Genomic DNA, 19,296 nt, shown 5'->3' on the forward strand with positions numbered 1-19,296 from the left:
TGTTGCCACTGGCAGACTTCTTTGGGCAGTCTCCATTTCTTACAAGCTTTTCCTAATAAACCATGTTTTCCATGCTGTCTCTGGACACTTTATTTGGCTTTCCCACTACCTACACCACTGCGCTGGCACAACTGGGTTGTGACAAGACAGTAGTAAGCCTCTTTATAAAAATGAGCATAGTTTTTACCTTTGAAAAACATTCTAGCTGTTTACAACACCCAGAATAAAACAACTACCTGCAATAGTCTGGGCATTTGATAGAAATTTAGAATCTCTGGCACCCTACCCAGATCTATTAAATCAAAATATGCATCATAAGTTGGCCCCCAGCTAATATGTGCACCCATTACAATTTCAGAAGTGGAACTGGGGTTGTAGCTCAGGGGTAGAGCAGTTGCCTAACATATGTGAGGCACTGGGGTCATTTTCAGTGCATATAAATAAATGAATAAAATAAAGAGGTCCATCAACAACTAAAAATATATTTTAAAATTTTCAGAAGCATTGCTTTAACCTACAATGATCAAATTGGGGCTCTTGTATACCAAGAATGTCTCACATTGTAAGTTGTTCTTGCAGTTGGCAGGGATTGGCACTGAAGCAACAAAACATTCAATGTTATGTTCCCTTTGTGGCAGGAAGTGGTATAGTCTATGGTCACAAAAGAGAGCAACTCTTCAGAGTGAAACTTTTGCCTCCTTAGCAACTAATTTAAGCAGTCAAACAGCCACAGGCTTCTCTTCCATTAACCTCCTTGGCAACTCCATACTTTTCTTCTCTAACTCTACAAGGAACTTTGAGGAGCCAAGCTCAATTAGACTCCTCTCAAGGACTTCCTCTCAAAAAATTAATGCAAAGAAACATTCTCCTAAACACTCCAGAGGCTGCCAGGAAGGAACAGAGGGGAGGAGTGAGATCACTGGAGCCAGACCTCTATGAAGTGATAACTTAATTCAAACCGCAGAACTTCATTTGAGCTGATCATTCACAAGTTAAAAATAGAAGTAGCCAATATGTGGTCAAAGTCTGAACTTCTTAAAAACACTTCTGAGATGTTGGCAAATTCTCCATCCAGGCAGATATCTAAAAGCATGGTGGGTTGCTTTTGTTGTTCTGCTTTTTGTATTTTACCCAATCCATTGGTTTGCTGAGGAAGTGGCCACCATCCAGATGCAATTGAATGCAAATCCCCAAGGTTTCCAGCTGAGATGGGAATGTAGTAATGAAACAAATGCATTTCAGAGAAACAGAAAAGTTTGCAAAGATATCTGTTTGGGATTTTTAAACGAAGGTCAAATTATTCTGAGTTTTGACAAAAGCAAAGCCTAGCAAAAATATGAGCCTGAATATATCCAAGTATGGGAACAGGGTGAGAAATCCTTTCTGTATTTCATCTGGGCAAGGAAGCCTAGCAAACATGCAGCAACAGCATCAATTATCGACAGAGTAGAAAGATATGAAGAGGCTCATCTTTCTGCCCTGGTAAGGGAAGGGTTTCTGTATTCTTATGAGACAGGGGCAAAGGACAGATAGCTGATTATCAAAGAAAAGAAAAGAAATAGCACTTGCCCATCAACCAGTTGCTAACATCTCCAGGGGAGGGGAAGGATCCCACTTTCTAACACAAATAATTACCCCCTGGGGCTACTCTTTCCTTCCTTTTGGGCTTATGGACAGAAAGATAGGTGGTGGGGGTCCATAAAAATGCAAGACACCACCAATCCCAGGGATACCAACTATGGGTCCCCTTCCCTTCTTGGAGAAGTCTGTTTCTGTTCTATTTAAATAGAATTTGTTTTCTTGCCTTGGCATTTCTCAGGTGTTTAATCTTCAATACTTGGGAATGAGGACCCCATCCTTATCTGCAAGACCGGTATAATTTATAGAAGATGGTTATTTGGAGAATTCCCCTTAGGTCTCTGGAGACCAAGAATTTACCCAAGAATTCATGCTCCACATGCAAGGGGACAGCATGCAAGGGACTCCAGAGACCTTCTGGAGTGGTAGAAGTATTCTACATTTTGAATGTGGTTCTGGCTACACACCCTGCATTCAAAATGCACTGCAAGATACAACTAAATATTATCTTACATTGGGCTTTGGTTGGAAAGAAAGATCTCTCGGTTTGAGCCCAGGAAGTGGACTGAACAATTACCACAGTCAATTCACAAGAAGTTAGGGATGGAGTTCTTACACCACTGATTAAGACACTGTAGCTTGCCCAAATCACACTAACAAAAAACAAACTCAAGCTCATGTCTTTTCCATTCAATTTGACTATCTTTGACCCCAAAGCAGTCCTTTTACAAACATGGACATGTCTCTACATTTTAATTTGGTTTGGGTAATGATAAATGCTCATAGAAATGTAATAGTTTTGGAGATTTTTACTTATAAGTGTTGGGTGTCTCTCTCAGTTTCAATTTCCTGAAGCCACTGTAACAAATTATCACAAACTTGGTGAATTCAGACAACAGAAAAGATTTTCTCTCCCAGTTTAGGAGACCAAAAACTCAAAGCCAAGGTGTTGGCAGAGTCTCACTCCCACCAAAGGTTCTCAAGGACAGTCCTTTCCTTATCTCTTCCTGCTTCTGATGGCTACCAGTATTTCTTGGTTCATGGCTGGATCGAATCTCTGTCTCTGTGTTCCCATGGCCTCCTCTCTTCTCTATGTGTGTCTCTTGCAGGGACACTTGTCATTGGATGCAGGGTCCACCCAGAGAACTCAGGAAGGTTTTAGCTTGAGCTCTGTTTTATGCAGGTTTTGCATCACTGCGATCAAAAAACCTGACAGGAACAATTTAGAGAAGAAAAAGTTTCTTTTGGCTCACAGTCTCAGAGATTCAGTCCATGGTCAGCCGCCCCTATAGCTCTAGAAGGGAGACAAGCAGGACATCATGGTGGAAGGGAGTGGCAGAGATAAGAAGTTCAGGACATTGCAACCAGGCAGCAGAGAAAGCAAGGAGCCAGGGAGAAAAATATAAACCCCAAAGTCACAATGTCAGTGACTTTTTAGTCCAATCACGTCCTACCTGCCTACAGTAACCACTCAGTTATGCCACTCACTCAACTGGTTTAATCCACAGATTAGGTTACATCTCTGTTAGTCTAGTTATTTCTCCTCTGAATATTCTTGCATTGTCTCACACATGAACTTTGGGGGGATACCCACATACCCAAACCATAATAAACTCCTTAACTTACATGTGAGAAAACCCTTTTGCCAAATAAAGTCACATTCACCAGTTCTGAGGTTTTAAAACTGAACGTAACTTTTTGTGGACCATTCCACAAACCATGAGGTAAGACATACAAAAGGAACTTACCTATCAAAGAACACAAATGAGAAATCACATCAGTCCAGATCAAAACAAATGAGGTGAGGGTTAGGGATGTAGTTTGGAAGTAATGTGCTTGACTAGCATGGGGGATCCATCCCCAGGATCAGAAAAACAATAAATAAATAAAAGTGTATAAATAAAAGTATATATATGCAGAGAAAATGCTTTCTGATTTTATTTCCAAATTCATGCACTAATTAGTTAAGAAAACAGCTCTTTAACATTATCAGCAGCATTTATGAGAACAGCTACCATATGGCTGTTTGACACATCCAAAAATATGATTGTGTCTAGAATGTAGAGTCTGGTTCATTTAAATTTATTATATTAGGCTGGGCGCAGTGGTGCATGCCTGTAATCCCAGAGGCTCGGGAAGCTGAGACAGAAGGACTGGGAGTTCAAAGCCAGTCTCAGCAACTTAGTGAGGCACTAAGCAACTCAGTGAGACACTGTCGCTAAACAAAATACAAAATAGAGCTGGGGATGTGGCTCAGTGGTTGAATGCCCTTGAGATTAATTTCCAGTACAAAATATGTATGTGTGTGTGTGTGTGTGTGTGTGCACACACACATACATATATATATATATGCATATATATATACATATAGAGAGATATATTGATACATAGATTAGATTCGATTTGTGTTGCAAATATTAAAAACATACTTGTTATAATAAGCCAAAAAATACAGAGATTGATAAAGAGCAGGTAATTGCAATCTCCTGAGGTAATCAATATCAACAGTTTAGTATGTGTCTTTCTCAGTGTTTCTCTAAATGTATATAAACACTTATAATGCAATGAGTGGTCACTGGTTTTATAAAAACACAACCAAATAAAATATGTAATTTGTTTGCTTCATTTAACAATAGATTAGTGACATCACAAGCTGAATGTATGTAGATTTACTTACCTTCCACTTTCAATCTAAAGTATAAATGTACTGCCATTTACTCAGCTGCTCCTCAAGTGATATACATTTGAGTGATTTTTCAGGTTTTACCACGCAATGCTGCAATATACACCCTTGTGACTGCAGATTGTTTTAATTTTTGTCATCAAAAATTCTTGAGCCTAGAAACATAACATTTCCAATGCTTCTTCTAAATCCCAACGTCCCTGTCAATCAGAGACCAGTGCTGAAGGGAGCCTGAAGTCAGGTGCTAAAATGGGTAATTATTCCGCACAGCACATGGCCAGCAGACGTCTGCTACAATATTTACGTCCTATTCCATTGAGATGGCACTCTCTGCTCACATGACCCAAATGCAGTTCTCACTCCACCAGGAACACTGCCGAATGCAGTCTGCATCGGAAGCTTTGCACATGCTCTGTCTGGCCCTGTGAATCCTCACTCACCCATTGAGATTTCTGATGGTTTAAAGCTACATTCCAGCTGCTGAAGCTCTGTGACCTGCTGCGGTTTCCTGGCCTGGATCCAAGGCAGGTGGCCTCCGCAGATACTGTTTTTTTAAAAATTTGGGCTGTTTTATTGATCTGTTTGGGGAAGAGGGTGCATAATACTTACACACAAGTATAGCCAGTGAATGAGGCTGTAAGAGTAACTCTTTTCCTGGCAGGAGGAATATTAACCTATTTTCATCATTTTGCCTTGATAACAACCTGCAGCTCTGATGTATCCTCAATTCTCCAATAGGGGTCTTGGCCAGCGATACCACATCTCACTGTTGTGTTGACTGCAATGTGCGAGATGGTGTTTTCTACTCTCTAGAGACCTGGATGTTTTTTGCCACTCTGATGATGAGACAGGCTACCATGGATTTCAGCACCTCTTCTGTGTTCGATCAGCAAAAAGGTAAAATACTGCTTTAATACATTCTTTGGTTCTTAGCATCTTTAGTTTGTGGTTGCAAGGAGGGAGGTGTGTGTGTGTGTGTGTGTGTGTGTGTGTGTGTGTGTGTGTGTGTGTGTGTAGAGCATTTCACCAAGAAAACAAACCTGCTCTGAATGATCACTTCTAATTTGAAGCATTTAGAAGAAAAAAAGAAGCTTATGGTCTGTCTTATTGAAGTATTCCTACCACAAATTTTAAAAATTGGGTTTCAAGCATACTGTTTCAGATAGTGTCATCTTCATTCTGTTTTTTTTTAAAAAATCCTTAAAAAAATATGTTAGAGAAAGTAATATAAGGAGAATACATCACATCTCTCTTTCCTATCTGTTAACCTCATGTCTTATTGCTATAGCTTCATAAGCACCTTTTGATTCCCTTCAGGAACAGAGGTCACCCACACATACTTTGGGTTGATACAATATCGCCTCTGAGATTACACCCTGACTTGTCACTATGTCATTACTTGCAATGACAGAGTGTAACTTCCTTACTCATAATTTCCAGATTGGAGATAATTTTCTACATGAAAAGGTTGCTATGAAATTAACTCCCCCTTATGATAAGCATGTATGTAGCCATATGGTCTATAGAAGTCCATTTTGTATACATAGTATGCATTTATATATGTTATGTGTAATTATATATCTGTTCTATGTATGTGTAGGAAATTTCCCTTCTTTAAATTTAATAAATATAGTTTAGAATCTTTTTTAAGTATCTGATATCTAAATCCCTTTCTACAATCCCTGAGTATTCTTCAAGGTCCTAAATTCCTTTGGTGATTTCACTGTTTTTGCCACAACAGGAAATGGTGGTTTGTGAAAGCCTCATTAAGAAAAGTCATTGCTTCTTTTCCCCATTAGCTGCCCAGGCTATACTGTCTACTACCCCTCAATCTATAGCTAGATTCAGGGGTGAATTATTTGAACTCAGTGAGTATCTCAAATAATTTATATTTGGATTTCAGGGTTAACAAATGTATGTCTACATATAGTGTATTCCCAACTCATTTGAATAGTGTGTGTGTGTGTGTGTGTGTCTACATTCAAAGTGTGCTAGTTCCCATTGCGTTTGGATATAAGCACCATAGAAAAAGGGATTATTACGGCTCTGCCAACACCACCCTTTCTCCTTTGTACATTTTGTACCACTGATGGCAATCAGCAAAAGTGAAAATCTCCTTAGAACCAAAACACTCACACTGGCTAAAAAAAATGACGTTGTTGAGCCATGTAATCCAAAGTAACACAATAGGTTTATTTTTGAAAAGTAATTTGAGGAAACTGGGACTGACTGCAGAAGAGCTAGCCCTTTATTATGAATTCATGTGCTCCAGTGCAGTACCTTCTAACAGCAATGAGCTCAAAACGCAGCTAAAATATTAATTTGGAATATTTATTTTCTTATAACTTCTCATATGAGCAGTTCACAGCAATTCCTCCACCTTAGGCCTGATTGACTCCCACGAAAGTTAACCCTTTCCTTGCTATCTCTATTTCTATTTCTTAATCCTTTCTCTCTTTCTAAAGATAGGGTGAAAATAGCAGGGGCTTCTAAATCCTACAGACATAGGTCAGAATGGCAGATAGCTACTACTTCTTAGCTGTGTAATCTTGGCAAGTTACCTAACCTCTTTGGTCCTTAGTTTCCTCAACAATCAAATGAAAGAAATGATTCCTAGGTATCAGAATTGCTGTGAGGTTCTCCAATAATACATAAGAAGCCCCTGTCACATTGTCTGATGTGCAGTAAGTATTTCCAATTCATGCTGGAGCTGTTGTTACATTACCACCTCGGACAGGGAGTCTCTCAAATGCAAAATACTGTACACCTCCTGCTTCCATTTAGCAGTCCTCAGCCCTAAGTTAGTGCTAGGTGGCTAGGTTACATTAATTATTTTTTTCAGAACCCCAGGGTACCATTTAGAGCAAGCTCTAGAGTAATAATCAACAAAATGATACCTGAATAGTTTCATTATTTCATTAATCCTTCCTCTGTCTTATTTATTTTGAAAATTATACATAATACTGGATCCCTTTTGCCATATTTATACATGCACATAACATAATTTGACCAATCGCAAGTTATGAATTTTGAGTACCTTTCCTTTTCCTCCCCTCTTCCCTTCCCCATCCACTTGCTCTACTGATCTCCCTTCTATTGTTGTTATTGTTATTTTAACTAGTGCATTATAATTTCAGATACATATGTGTGTATATATATATATTATATAAATATATGCATACAACACATATATACATGAAATGAATATTATAAGAATATTACACAATAAGTAATACATACATATGTATTATTCATTGTGGTATATTTGTAATAAGCATAGCCTAATTTGGTAGATTTTATTCCCTAATAATTCCCCATGCCCTTCCCTCCTCTCTTCCTCTCAATTCCCTTCCTCTACTCTATTGAAAATTCCTTTCTATTTTCCTGAAATTTCCCCACCACCACCACTCTTCTTTTCTTTTTTCTTTCTCTTTTCATAATCCTGTACCCTCCCTCTCTCTAGCTTCTACATACAATAGAAGACAATTGACTCTTGACTTTCTGAATCTGTCTTATTTCACATAACATGGTGTTTTCCCAGCCCATCCATTGACCAGCAAAGGACATAATTCAATTCTTCTTTATAGCTTAGTAAAATTCCATTATGCATGTTATTACATGTTTTTGATATTGAGCTCTAGCCCATGTCCCGCATGGGTTACGGAACCAGGGTCACTAGGGTGAATTGGGCTGGCATGACAAACCACGCATTCACTGAAAATACCTTTTTCAGGGTGTTCCAAGATGGCTCCTCCACCTCAGCTGTAAGCGCTCACGAGGGGGGCAAGAGTAAAACAAGAGAGGCAGGCAAAAGACAGCGAGCATGCCTGGAACCCTGGTTTTTATTGGGGAGAGATGTTCAATAGAACATTCCATCCAAATAAGGTAAAAGCATAGTGTTACAAGAGAACAGGAGGGCAGCCCACTCCCAGAGCTACACTCCCCTGTCGAGCAATGGTGAAGTCCACCTGAAGTCCACCTGCTTTCACGCTGAGCAGAAGCCAGTTCCACACCTTCATTACTCAAGGCTAAGGGTACATGCTCAGCTCCTACATAGCAGCCTCCAACATTCAGCCATTGGTGGGCACCTCGGCTAATCCTTTCTCATTCTTAAAAGCTTGAAAACTCATATTCCATAGGTTCAGACCACTGAATAGATTTCAAATATTATATCATTAGGCAAACCACAGTGAAGTGACTTTCTCTGGAAAAGTTGAGTGTAGAGCTTTAGTGGAGAATTTTTCATGAATTCTTAATTTCTGAAGAATTGAAACTTTGGTGGCCCTGGGCTCACATGCAGATGTTGACAGAAGACATCTGGAAGAACCTTAGAAAGGCATGGGATCCACTGGTTTTCAAACCTGGCTGCACATAGGAATCATCTGGGGACGTTTGGAAAATGTGGATACCAGGTCCCACCATGGAGATTCCAATGTAACTGGTGAAAGGTATGGCCTGACAGATGCCCCACAGGATGTTCTGAGATGCAGCAAAGATTGAGGACCAGTCATCTGCTTCACTCCCTGACATTTCAGATGGGAGAACTGAAGCAAGAGGTTCTGGGTGGACCCTTTGAAGTAAGAATAATCATACCCCACTATTACTAACAGAGGGGACCAAGACTTTGACATTCTCCACCCAGACAACAGACCAACAGGATACTTCCTATTCATAGGCAATCTCTGACCCCCAAAACTGCTCTGGGATGGGAGTAGGCCTGGACTTGGTTCATGGTTGTCCAGAGGATGCTGGAGCAATGTGATGCAGAACAACCTGCAGGGCCCTAACAAGTGGGTTTGGTAAATTGGAATCCTGCCTGCTGCACTTTTCTGTATCTCCATTTAGCTAGAAGCATCAAGACATCTTCATGTCAGGGTCTTGGTGGCAGATTGACATTTACCTAGTTTTTTCTTAGCCCTCTTCCATTTGCAAGAACTTGAACAAACTGATCTCCTCTGCTTCAGTCTTCTGTAGAATGTGGTTGATATTATGCATCCACAGAGTTGCTGAAAGCTCAAAGATCAGGTTATCTGACAGGCCAGGGGGTCAGGGCCATGCTTCTGGCCTGCTTTATGAACTTGAGGGAATGAAGCCTGGGTCTTCAATGCTCCCCACCCCCTGTCTTGTGTTTTCTGCTTTCACCATAGCAACAGCTCTCTGTTCCCATGTGCTCTTCTTGGCTGTCTTCCCTCTCAAAGCCCACATGCAGGAAAGGACCTGTAGTAAAATCATTTACTATAGAACACAGAGGTTCTTGCTGAAGTCAACATATTATATAACTGAAGATTTTTCCATTTTAAGCTTTGCCACTACTTGTAGAAAGAAAAGCTCTGCTGTGCCTGAAGGCATCCCAGGCCTCAGAGAAACAAGGGTGGTCCCAAAGGCTAGCCCTCCATGTGGCTGAATGAGGAAGGCCAGGCCCTGCATTGGTTCTATAAGGAAACTTGTTTGATGAGGCATCATGGAGTGTTTGCAGACACCTGGGGGACTCTGGGCACCTAGTTGTTTCAATGAGAGGAAAGGTCTGTCTCCCAGCCCAGGTTGATACAGTGCTTTATGTCACAGGCTGCTATAACAAATTACTACCAGCTGGGATACTTAACACAACATAATTTTACTTTCCTATGGTTCTGGAGACTACAACTCTGAAATCAAGATATCAATAGGGTCCATACTCCTCCTAGAACATGAGGAAAGAATCTTTCCTTGCTTCAGTCTACTGTGGCCTCATCACTACAATCTCTGTCCCCATCTTCATGTGGCTTATTCTGTGTGTCTGTCTCTCCGTGTGCATGTCTCAAATTCCTTCTGCCCCAGATGATCCAGGATAAATTCCTCAAGATCTTTGAGTTAACTGCATTTGCTCTCACACCTAATGTAATTTTCATTCTTTTGCCATAAAAAGTAAGACAAAGGTCTGAGGAATTAGGACACGGACATATCTTTACAGCCAATATTTGACCCACCATGTGAAGTAAGAAGTTAACTCTTAGAAAACAACAACAACAAAAAAAGCACATAATTCTCATACCTTGATTTTAGGTAAAATCCATTCTCCTTTAAGTAAGAAGGAAAGCCATCATATAAGAGGTGGGAGGGGTAATCTATTGGTGCAGACTCTGTGCAGGCACTTTCATGGATAATTTAATGCTTAGAGATGTTTATTGAGCGTTGAGCAGAGCCAGGCTTCTGTCCTGAGGACTATACTTAGCTCAATCAGATAATCCTCGTATTCGCCCCATGGTTTTTACCACCTTTTACCCATGAGGCAGTTCATAAAGTTTGTCCTACCCAACATTACCACAGAAAAACTGCAAAGCCAGGATTCCAGCTTAAACCTGTTTGACTTCAAGGGCCATGTTCTTCCCAGCACAGTATGTTTCTTCCTCGGCCAACTATAAAGTTTAATTTAAACAAAACAAAAGACATCAACAAAAAGTCGAGTTCATGAAACATTTATTTTCACAGTCAAGCTGGTATCCCTTTGTGTTTTAGATTTTTAAAGCTCAGACACACAGATGTGCTGGTTTTAAATTCTAGACTCTCATTTTAAAAAATGGAATGGTAAACAAAAAGATGTGTACTTTGCTGAAAAAGCAAAAGTTAAAAATCACAGCATGAAAACCAGATGCCTTGAAAGGAAGAATAAGCAAATTTTTATAGTTTTGGGAAAAGAACAGAGATTAGATAGGAATACCATAGGAAGCAGGAAGGAGAGGAGCATGATTTGTTTCCAGTTGATTTCAGACTCAGAGACCCTGAATGGGAGCCTGGAATGAAACCCAGCCACAAGGAGGAGAATTTTGTGATTGGTTTTTCAGAACTGTGATTGACAGTTCAGATTCAGAAAGATTAGCTGATTTATAGTCAGATGATCTATTCCCTCTGAGTAGATGTTCAGCCTTCTCCCTCTTTTAGCTAAGAAAGAGGAGCATAGAAAAGAAGGGTCGAAGAAGAATCTTTGTTTCCAACGTTTCTGCCCACTCAAGATGAAGATTAGGTGGCGGTCTCCCGCTCCTTTCTCTGCCTCTTCCTTAGTAGAGTACCTTCTCTTTTCCCATCAACCAATACCTGGGAAAGACTGTGGCAGATCAGTCCATTCTGGATCAGTCCATTCTGGAATCTCTCCTCAGTTAGCAGCTGGGACAGGCTCGGCCTCCAATAACCTGAGTGCGCCTCTCCTTCCACCCTTCCCAGATCCTTTTAGGGACATAGAAAGAAGCTCTGGCTGAACTTTTCCAAACTCTTTAGTGTTCTAATTCTTTTAAAACTTTTTGTTTGAAAATGATTTCAAACTTACAGAAATGTAAGATTAAGAACAGTATAGAGAATACTTGGATCTCTTCTACATAGATTCACTTAATGATAACATTTTGCTCCATTTGCTTTAACATTTGCTCTATCTATGTCTGTGTACCCTCTCCCTTTCCTGTAGAATGTTTTCCCAGTAAGGAATCCAGTCTAGGATTAGATTTTACATTAGTTATCATGCCTCTTTAGTCTCTTTCAATGTGGAACATTTCTACAGACTTTCTTTGTGTTTTATGTTATCAACATTTTTTAAAATCATCGTCTCTCTCTTCTGTTAAATATCAAGTTCTTCTTTTTGAGTTTATCTGAGACTTCCTTGTTATTCAAATTGGAGTTTGCATTCCCTGCCAGAATATTGCATAGGTGATGTTGTGTCTGTCTCAATTTATCACAGAATTGTTTAAATCCTTTATAATCATCATCTGGGGATAGAGATGTTGCAGTATTAGGTGTCAACTGTTTCTAGCAGAGTTAAATATTTTTTTTCTAATTGTGAAGTTGATATAACTGTCTAGCACTACAAGAATGAATATAGTATATAAAGCCTTGTATTACCTCAACTAACAAAGGACTGTGTTCTTCCCTGCTTCTCACCAGTAAGATGGATCCATGGCAACTCATGCTTCTTACTAGGGCTGGGGAGTAATTCCCAAAGAGAAACAGATCAGGCCAAGAGTATTAACCAGAACTCAGAAGAACAACTACTCTGGTTTATTAAGCAGCTCCCATATGCTGGCTCCCATATACTGTGCTGAATTCTTCATTACTACTGCCTCATTTAATCCTTACTATAGCCTCAAAGATAGGTTCCATTTTTGGTCCATATGATGTTACATGACTTGCCCAAACCACAAAGAACAAGGGGCAAAGCTGCCATGCTAACTTGGGCTTCTGACCCTCAATCCCCCTCATATTCCCCTTCATACCAAGCTACACCTCTGGATTCTACCAGCCTACCACATCGGTCTCTTCTTGACATTTAGAATGAGAAGGGGAAAAAAAGGTGAGGTTGCTAGAGTTCTCAGCTGAGAGCCCAATTCCCTCTCTCATTTGCTCAAGCTGGGCCAGCTGTGGCCCCCCTGGTCTGGGCTTCCCTCTGCTGGGAGCTCTACCAACAGGCCTGGGCTCACTATCACAGCCTGCCTTGGGAGCAAAGAATAGCCTCAGCATTTGAGGAGGACAGTTCAGGTGACACTGGAATATGACCAGTGGATGTAAGGTGATGAGAACAGGGACCTGCAAGGTGAGGACTTGGCTTGCCAGCACAGAAGCTTCCATGAGTGGGCTCTTTATCATTCTCCTACTTAGTCTGTTCTGCACAGAGACAAGATGATGTTTCTCCAAGTAAACAAGGTCACATGAACACAGCAGTTGGTTTTTAAAAAAAGAAAAAAGTAAAAAGAATTCTTACAACCATGGCATTCTATACTTTGGTCATGGTTTCACCAACTTTACCAGACTGCATCTTTGATCTTTTGTTCACCAAGGTGAACAGGACACGGTCTGCTTTTTAAATTTATTTTTTAATCTCATTTAAAAGAAAAAAAACTGTGAGAGGGGCACCTGAAATTCACCCCAAATGGCACTTGCATCCTTCTGGTTACACAATGTTACCCTAGAGTTTGGACTATAAGTAGACTGCCTTGCAGGGACCACTGAATAAAAGAAGAGTTGAGATGGGTGCATAGGTATTTGGTTTCAGGTGGCCACAGAAGAAACCAATCTTAGGATGGATCCTGGAGGTGCTTTGCCTTAGAATAGTAGTACTTTTAAAGTTGGAAGGTAGTGAGAATATAATCCAACTCCCTCACTCTTTACAAAGGGGGATTTACAGTGCCCTGAACCGTATGGTCCTGGAACTGTCACATTACTGTGGGAGCCAGCTGTTTAACATCTCTGCTCTTTGCTTTCCTCCCCTTGTAAGTTGAGATGATGACACTACAGAGGATTGCAATAGACTAAATTAATTGATAAATACAAAGCACCTGGATCTGCACCCAGCGCGCAGTAATTGCCCACTTATAAGGATATAGGGTGGTTATAAAGAGGGTTCTAACAATCCTCTGAGGATTGATGAAGTAATGCATACAAGGTCCTTGGAACTGTGCCTTTTCCAGAGTAATCACCGAGTAAGTGCTAGTGATTATTATAAGTGACTCACTTAAGGTCGTGTGGACAAGAGAATAGCCCACCCTTCAAGCTGCCTCCTCCTCCACAATGAATTCATGGCAAAACACCCATTTTTACTTGGAAGGGGAAAAATTAGCCTGAGAAGGAAAAATCTCATCAGAAGGTAACTAATCTGCTCTGGGGTTGTGGCTCAGTGGCAGCGTGCTTGCCTAGCATGTATAAGGCACTGGGTTCGATTCTTAGCACCGCTATGTAAATAAATAAGGGTCCGTCACTATCAAAAAAAAAAAAAAGTTAATTCTGCTGGGAAGTTCATTGACTTCAGGGTATCATCACTTTCCCTCTCAGTCTCCACTCTTCTGTACTCTGAGTCTAGGATGCCTTTTAGGTCAAACTCTGCCCTCTGCCCTTGGCTCAAAAGCCAGTCCAGCTGCTAGCTTCCACCTTCCACGTGACTGCCACACACTTTTCTGAGCTTCATGCTGCTCTCATAACCTCTCTAGTTTTTAGGCTGAACCCCCTTATTTTAATTATTACAGTTTTATAATGTACTGTTTACTAGAAGAAATCTTCTTCAATATTGTTTTTGTCAATTACGTTGGATATTCTTACCTATGTTTTGAATCTCCTTTTTCTGTTTCTTTTTGCTTTTGAAATGGTAATGTAATCTCACACTTTCAAGATCTAAAACGTGTCCAATCAATACTTCACCCACTCCCCTCTTTCTAGCCACCCAGCTCCTCTATCTGGAAGAAAACCAATGTAACCAGTATTTTTTTTTTTGAGTACTGATAATCAAATACTTGACTATATTCTTTTTTCTTCTTTGAAACATACCCTTGTCCACATATTGCTACAAACAAAAGCTAATATCTTCCTGACCTCAACTTCTTCCCAAATTGTAGGGAATTCGATTGAAGTTAAGACATTAAACATAAAAGGATATGGTAATAATTAATTTTTTCTTATACTATTTAGCCTTCCTAACTAGGAAAATAGTATATATTTTCATAAATTCTATTCTTATATATCTTGCAATAAAGTTACATAGTTTTCTTTACTTGAATTATGAATATCTTAGAGGGGTATATTCCTATGTATTTTGTATTTTCATTGTAATGGGTTATTTTTCTCCTAATATTATTTAATGTAGACTGTGTACTTTTATACTTACTTTTAAATTCCAACTTTGTTAATTGTTTTAATCATATTGTATTAATTCTTTTGTTGACTCCCTTGTGCTGCCTGATGGGTAAATTCCATGAATCTCCTTATCCTTAATCTTCATTCTAAGACCCCAAGGGGATGCTGAAACCACAGACAATACCAAACCCTACCTGTACTGTTTCTTCCTATACATAGATATCTAGAGTAAAGTTTAATTTGAAGGAGTAGACTCAGCAAGAGATTACCAATGGTAAATGATAATAACATGGAACAATTATGGCAATATCCTTTAATTAAAGTTACATAAATGTGGTCTATCCTTCTCACATGCACACACTATCTCTTTCTCCCTCTGTCTCTCTCAAATATCTTAGTATACTTTCGCCTTTTCACTTAAATGTAGCACTTGATGGCTCCTCTTTGGCATATCTGAAGTGGCAGCACCAGTACTCTTGCCCTTTGGGGCCACTATTGGGTAAAATAACACTTAATAATATAAAATTTACATTATTAAGTAAAAAAAAACATTATTTGAAAACAAGCACTGAAATACAGTGACAGTCAACCTCATAAGCAAACTGGCTTCTGAGTGACAAATGAGTAGGTAGCATATAGAGAGAGCTTGGAGACACTGGTCCGAGAGATGATCCATTACCCATGTGGGACAGAATGGAACTACAAAAAAATTTGTAATGCTACTGGAAATGGGGCATAATTTAAAACTAAAAGAAATTATTTATTTCTGGAATTTTTTATTTGATATTTTCAGACTGCTGTGTACTGTGGGGAGCTGAAACTGGATAAGGGTGAACTACTGTAAATTGTTCAAATGAGGAGGGGAAGTGCTACATAGTGGGTGAGAATCCTGGCTGCAGGTCAGATGAACTGGTTTCTAGCCCCACTCTACCACTTAATAACAGTGAAACTTCCCCCCAAAAAGTAATTAAATCCTTCTTTGCTTCAATTTCCTCATTTACCAACTTCATAAAGTTGTTCAGACAAATAAATGGCCTAAGAGAAATTGTTAGGAAAGTGACTGAAACATAAGTCACCTATAAAAATTTGCGATTACTAAGTTATGATTGCTTTGATCTTGCTTCATGATTATCATATCCCACTTCTTCTTTGCTTATCTTATAATATCACTTCAAATGTGTCATATACCTTTCATTCTACATTGTTTCACTATTAGGTATGATGTTTGCAATTAGTTTGAAATAAATATACTTAATCATATTAAAGAATATAATCTATTGCTAAAAACAGCTTTTTAGGAACAGATACCAAATAGTATAAAATGCTATTATGGTCTTTGCTCATCTCATTGTGCTTTGTCCCTCTGGTATGATATATTTTATTAATGGATACCCTAAAATCAAAGTATCTTTAGTTCTGGAATAAACTCCATTTGGCCATGTTATATTGTTCTTTTAACCCAAATGAATTTGATCCAGTAGAAGTTAATTTACAACTTAGAATTTTGTGTTTTCAGATTGAATTGGCCAATAGGTGCCTTTGTGTGTGTGTGTGTGTGTGTGTGTGTGTGTGTGTGTGTGTGTGTGTTGTCTTTACCAGTTAGGCTAACCACAGAAAATAAAGTAGAAAATTTTCATTCTTCTTCTGTGTTTCAGTCTGAGAATTATTTCTTCCTCAGTCATTTGACATTTTTCTCAACATATTAAAAGAATTCACTCTTCCCCACTGTACAACCTTTCTATCATTGTCGGTAACTGTAGCTCTTCCCCTCCATTTGTATAGCCAACTCTCCACAACTATGCTCCCATCTCTGGGTTATGTGTCAAACTCATTTTTCTACAGTGAGTGTAAACTCTAGTGTGAATCCTAGTGAGGTTGCATGAAGGGCAGGTTGGATTTTATTCTATGCCTTTTATCAAGCAACAATGAAACCAAGGTGGGTACCCAGAAATTATCCCCATGTCATGAGAAGAAATTCCATTTCAGTTGCTTGTAAGCATCTTTAGGAACCCACAATACAGTCTTCAAGGAACTACTGTCAGTCTGTGACTGTAGACAGAAAGCACACTTTGGGAGATCAGTGAAATTTTAAAGAAAATTAAGAAATCCTGTCCAAACTGAAAATGCTTCACTGATGAGAGGGAGAAAAGAGAATTCAGATAGTGAGAACACCATAGAAGTCCCTCTGACAGAACACAGCTACAGTAGAGCTTCATGGACAAGGCAAAGCTCAAGAATCATAGAATGATATAGACTTGTTCAAATTTGGGCGGTTGAGCCAGCCACCTAACTTATACTTGGTTTTGTAAAATTATTTCCAGAAGACCAAGGCACTAGGGACAGTTTTATAAGCAGCACAGAGGACGGCCCAGGAGGATGCCCTTTACTACATCCAAGGAAGACCTCTTTCTCCAATTCTTTCCCAGCCCAACAGTCATTGTTCTTGCAATGATAGGTGATTCACCATTTGGCTCTCCACCCATGTTCATTAGGTACATTGATGTTCTCATTAATCATGCATGGAAACTTAGGGGTCCACTTGCTACTCAATATTAGTGTCTCTTTGAGAACTTTCCCAGGATACATTTGGCCAGAACCTGTTAACCAGGGTAGTGGAGAGGAACACACTAGATCACAAGATATCCTTCTGCTTCTGAACATCTCTGGTTATTCAGAGTCTCATTTATTCTAGTTTGTACCCACCAGAACTAGTTTTGGATCTGTAGAAAATAATCCTAAAATCTCCTTCCCGGGTTTTCAATATGTACCTGTCACGTTCCACTGAGTCTGCTTGGCTCCAAACTACATGAACCCTGCTTCTGTATCCACCTGTCACTACCACCCCAACCCCACAGTCTCCAGTTAAAATAGCAAATATGTGACTCCAACTCTTGCCCCTTCTAAAAAGCAGAAGAGGTAGGTGGAGTCATATAGTCTACTCAGAAGTTAGAAAAGGAGATTGGAGAAAGGACGGTTGACATAACACCACTCAGTTTACTTTTCAGTATCCAAAAGCCAGCTAGGCTAGCACAATCAATTTAAGATGTATACCTCCTAATTGCCAAAGAACATTCTGACACAATGCTTCAACATCAAAAATATTTCCACAAAATTTTAGTGGTTGAGAAAACTCATTTGAGTAGAACATACAGACTAAGTGGAGCAACCAATACAGTTACCCGACTCGGAATGTTCTGTAAATTAAAGACAGTCTTTTTAAGAATTGGTGTTATTAAAGTGCATTCTATACAAAGGCATTCCAGAAGTCAGAAAATCCAGAAAGTTCTCAAAGAGACACTAATATTGAGGCATCATTACTGAAGGACAACACAGACAAACTTCCTAAAACAGAAAAGTCCATTTTCAAGGCTCCTATCTGTGCAGGAGATAGACTAAAAATGGTAAAACATCCACAGGTCAGAAGAGCACCCCCAGGAACACAGGGATGCAGAGATTCAAAGAAACAGTATCACATGATAAATCTGGTTACAGAGAAAGGCCTGTGTTGGCCAGATATTACTCCTGAGATAATAATGTTGCAAGACTCTCCTCCACTCAGGATGAAATCCCTTCTTTCCCACGCCACGTCACCAAATTTGTTTTGCCTCTTTCTTCTCTCAGTTGGTAACTGCAGGAAGTTTGGAGTTATTTTCCTTTAAAATGTTGAAACAAAAAAAACTTTTTCTCTTCTTCCCCCATGACTGACAATTTATAAGAGAATGCACACTGAGGGAATGGAGAAGAAAATGTGAAATAGCAAACTGCTTCAGTTCACCAAGTCACGACAGCCTGCTGAGAGCATCTCTTTAGTGACAAAGAAGAGACAGGTGCCTATCTATATCAAAGTAGAAATGTGGATAAGCATGTTAATTAACACACTTGGAACACATACTCAGTGCCAGGCATTGCTCTCAACACTTGGTGTGAATGAACTCTTAGCCGTCTGGACGGCTCTGTGAGGCAGGCATTATTCTTATCCCATTTGACAAGAGAAGAACAGGCATAGAAAGGTTAAGCAATTTAACTGAGATCTCACAGCTAGTGGGTAAGTGGCAGTGCCAGGATTCTACCCCTGGCAGTCAAATCCCAGAGTCTGTGTCCCTAGCATTGTTCTTTTCTTTTCTTTTAAGAGAGAGAGAGAGAGAGAGAGAGAGAGAGAGAGAGAGAGAGAGAGAATTTTTTTAATTTATTTTTTAGTTTTTCGTTGGACACAACATCTTTGTATGTAGTGCTGAGGATCGAACCCGGGCTGCACGCATGCCAGGCAAGCGCGCTACCGCTTGAGCCACATCCCCAGACCCCCTAGCATTTTTCTATTGCCCCGTATGTGTGTGTGCTGCATGTCACGTGCTGTGATAAGAGTCACAGAAGGCTAATTGTGATTCAGTGGTGGCCAACTGTATCAGTGACCTTCAACTTGTTCCTGCCTGGACAGAGAGTTCCAGACTGCC

The 19,296-nt window shown here is 39.7% G+C and overlaps 1 protein-coding gene across 3 annotated transcripts in view; it reads left to right on the forward strand.

Annotated features, from left to right (window-relative positions):
* Positions 1 to 4,632: 4,632 nt before the first annotated feature.
* Ankrd55 (ankyrin repeat domain 55) overlaps positions 4,633 to 19,296 on the forward strand; it is a 97,462-nt gene continuing 82,798 nt past the window's right edge. Inside the window, exons 1-2 of one of the 3 annotated variants that reach the window (XM_040272462.2) lie at positions 4,633 to 4,785; positions 5,000 to 5,158. In XM_040272462.2, the coding sequence (XP_040128396.2) occupies positions 5,083 to 5,158 (76 nt within the window). In that variant the 5' untranslated portion in view covers positions 4,633 to 4,785; positions 5,000 to 5,082. The remainder of the gene's footprint in view (positions 4,786 to 4,999; positions 5,159 to 19,296) is intronic. The other 2 variants (XM_040272461.2, XM_021722515.3) reach the window with 2 other exon arrangements.

The sequence above is a fragment of the Ictidomys tridecemlineatus genome, chromosome 1, assembly GCF_052094955.1.
Source record: "Ictidomys tridecemlineatus isolate mIctTri1 chromosome 1, mIctTri1.hap1, whole genome shotgun sequence".
Lineage (NCBI taxonomy): Eukaryota > Metazoa > Chordata > Mammalia > Rodentia > Sciuridae > Ictidomys > Ictidomys tridecemlineatus.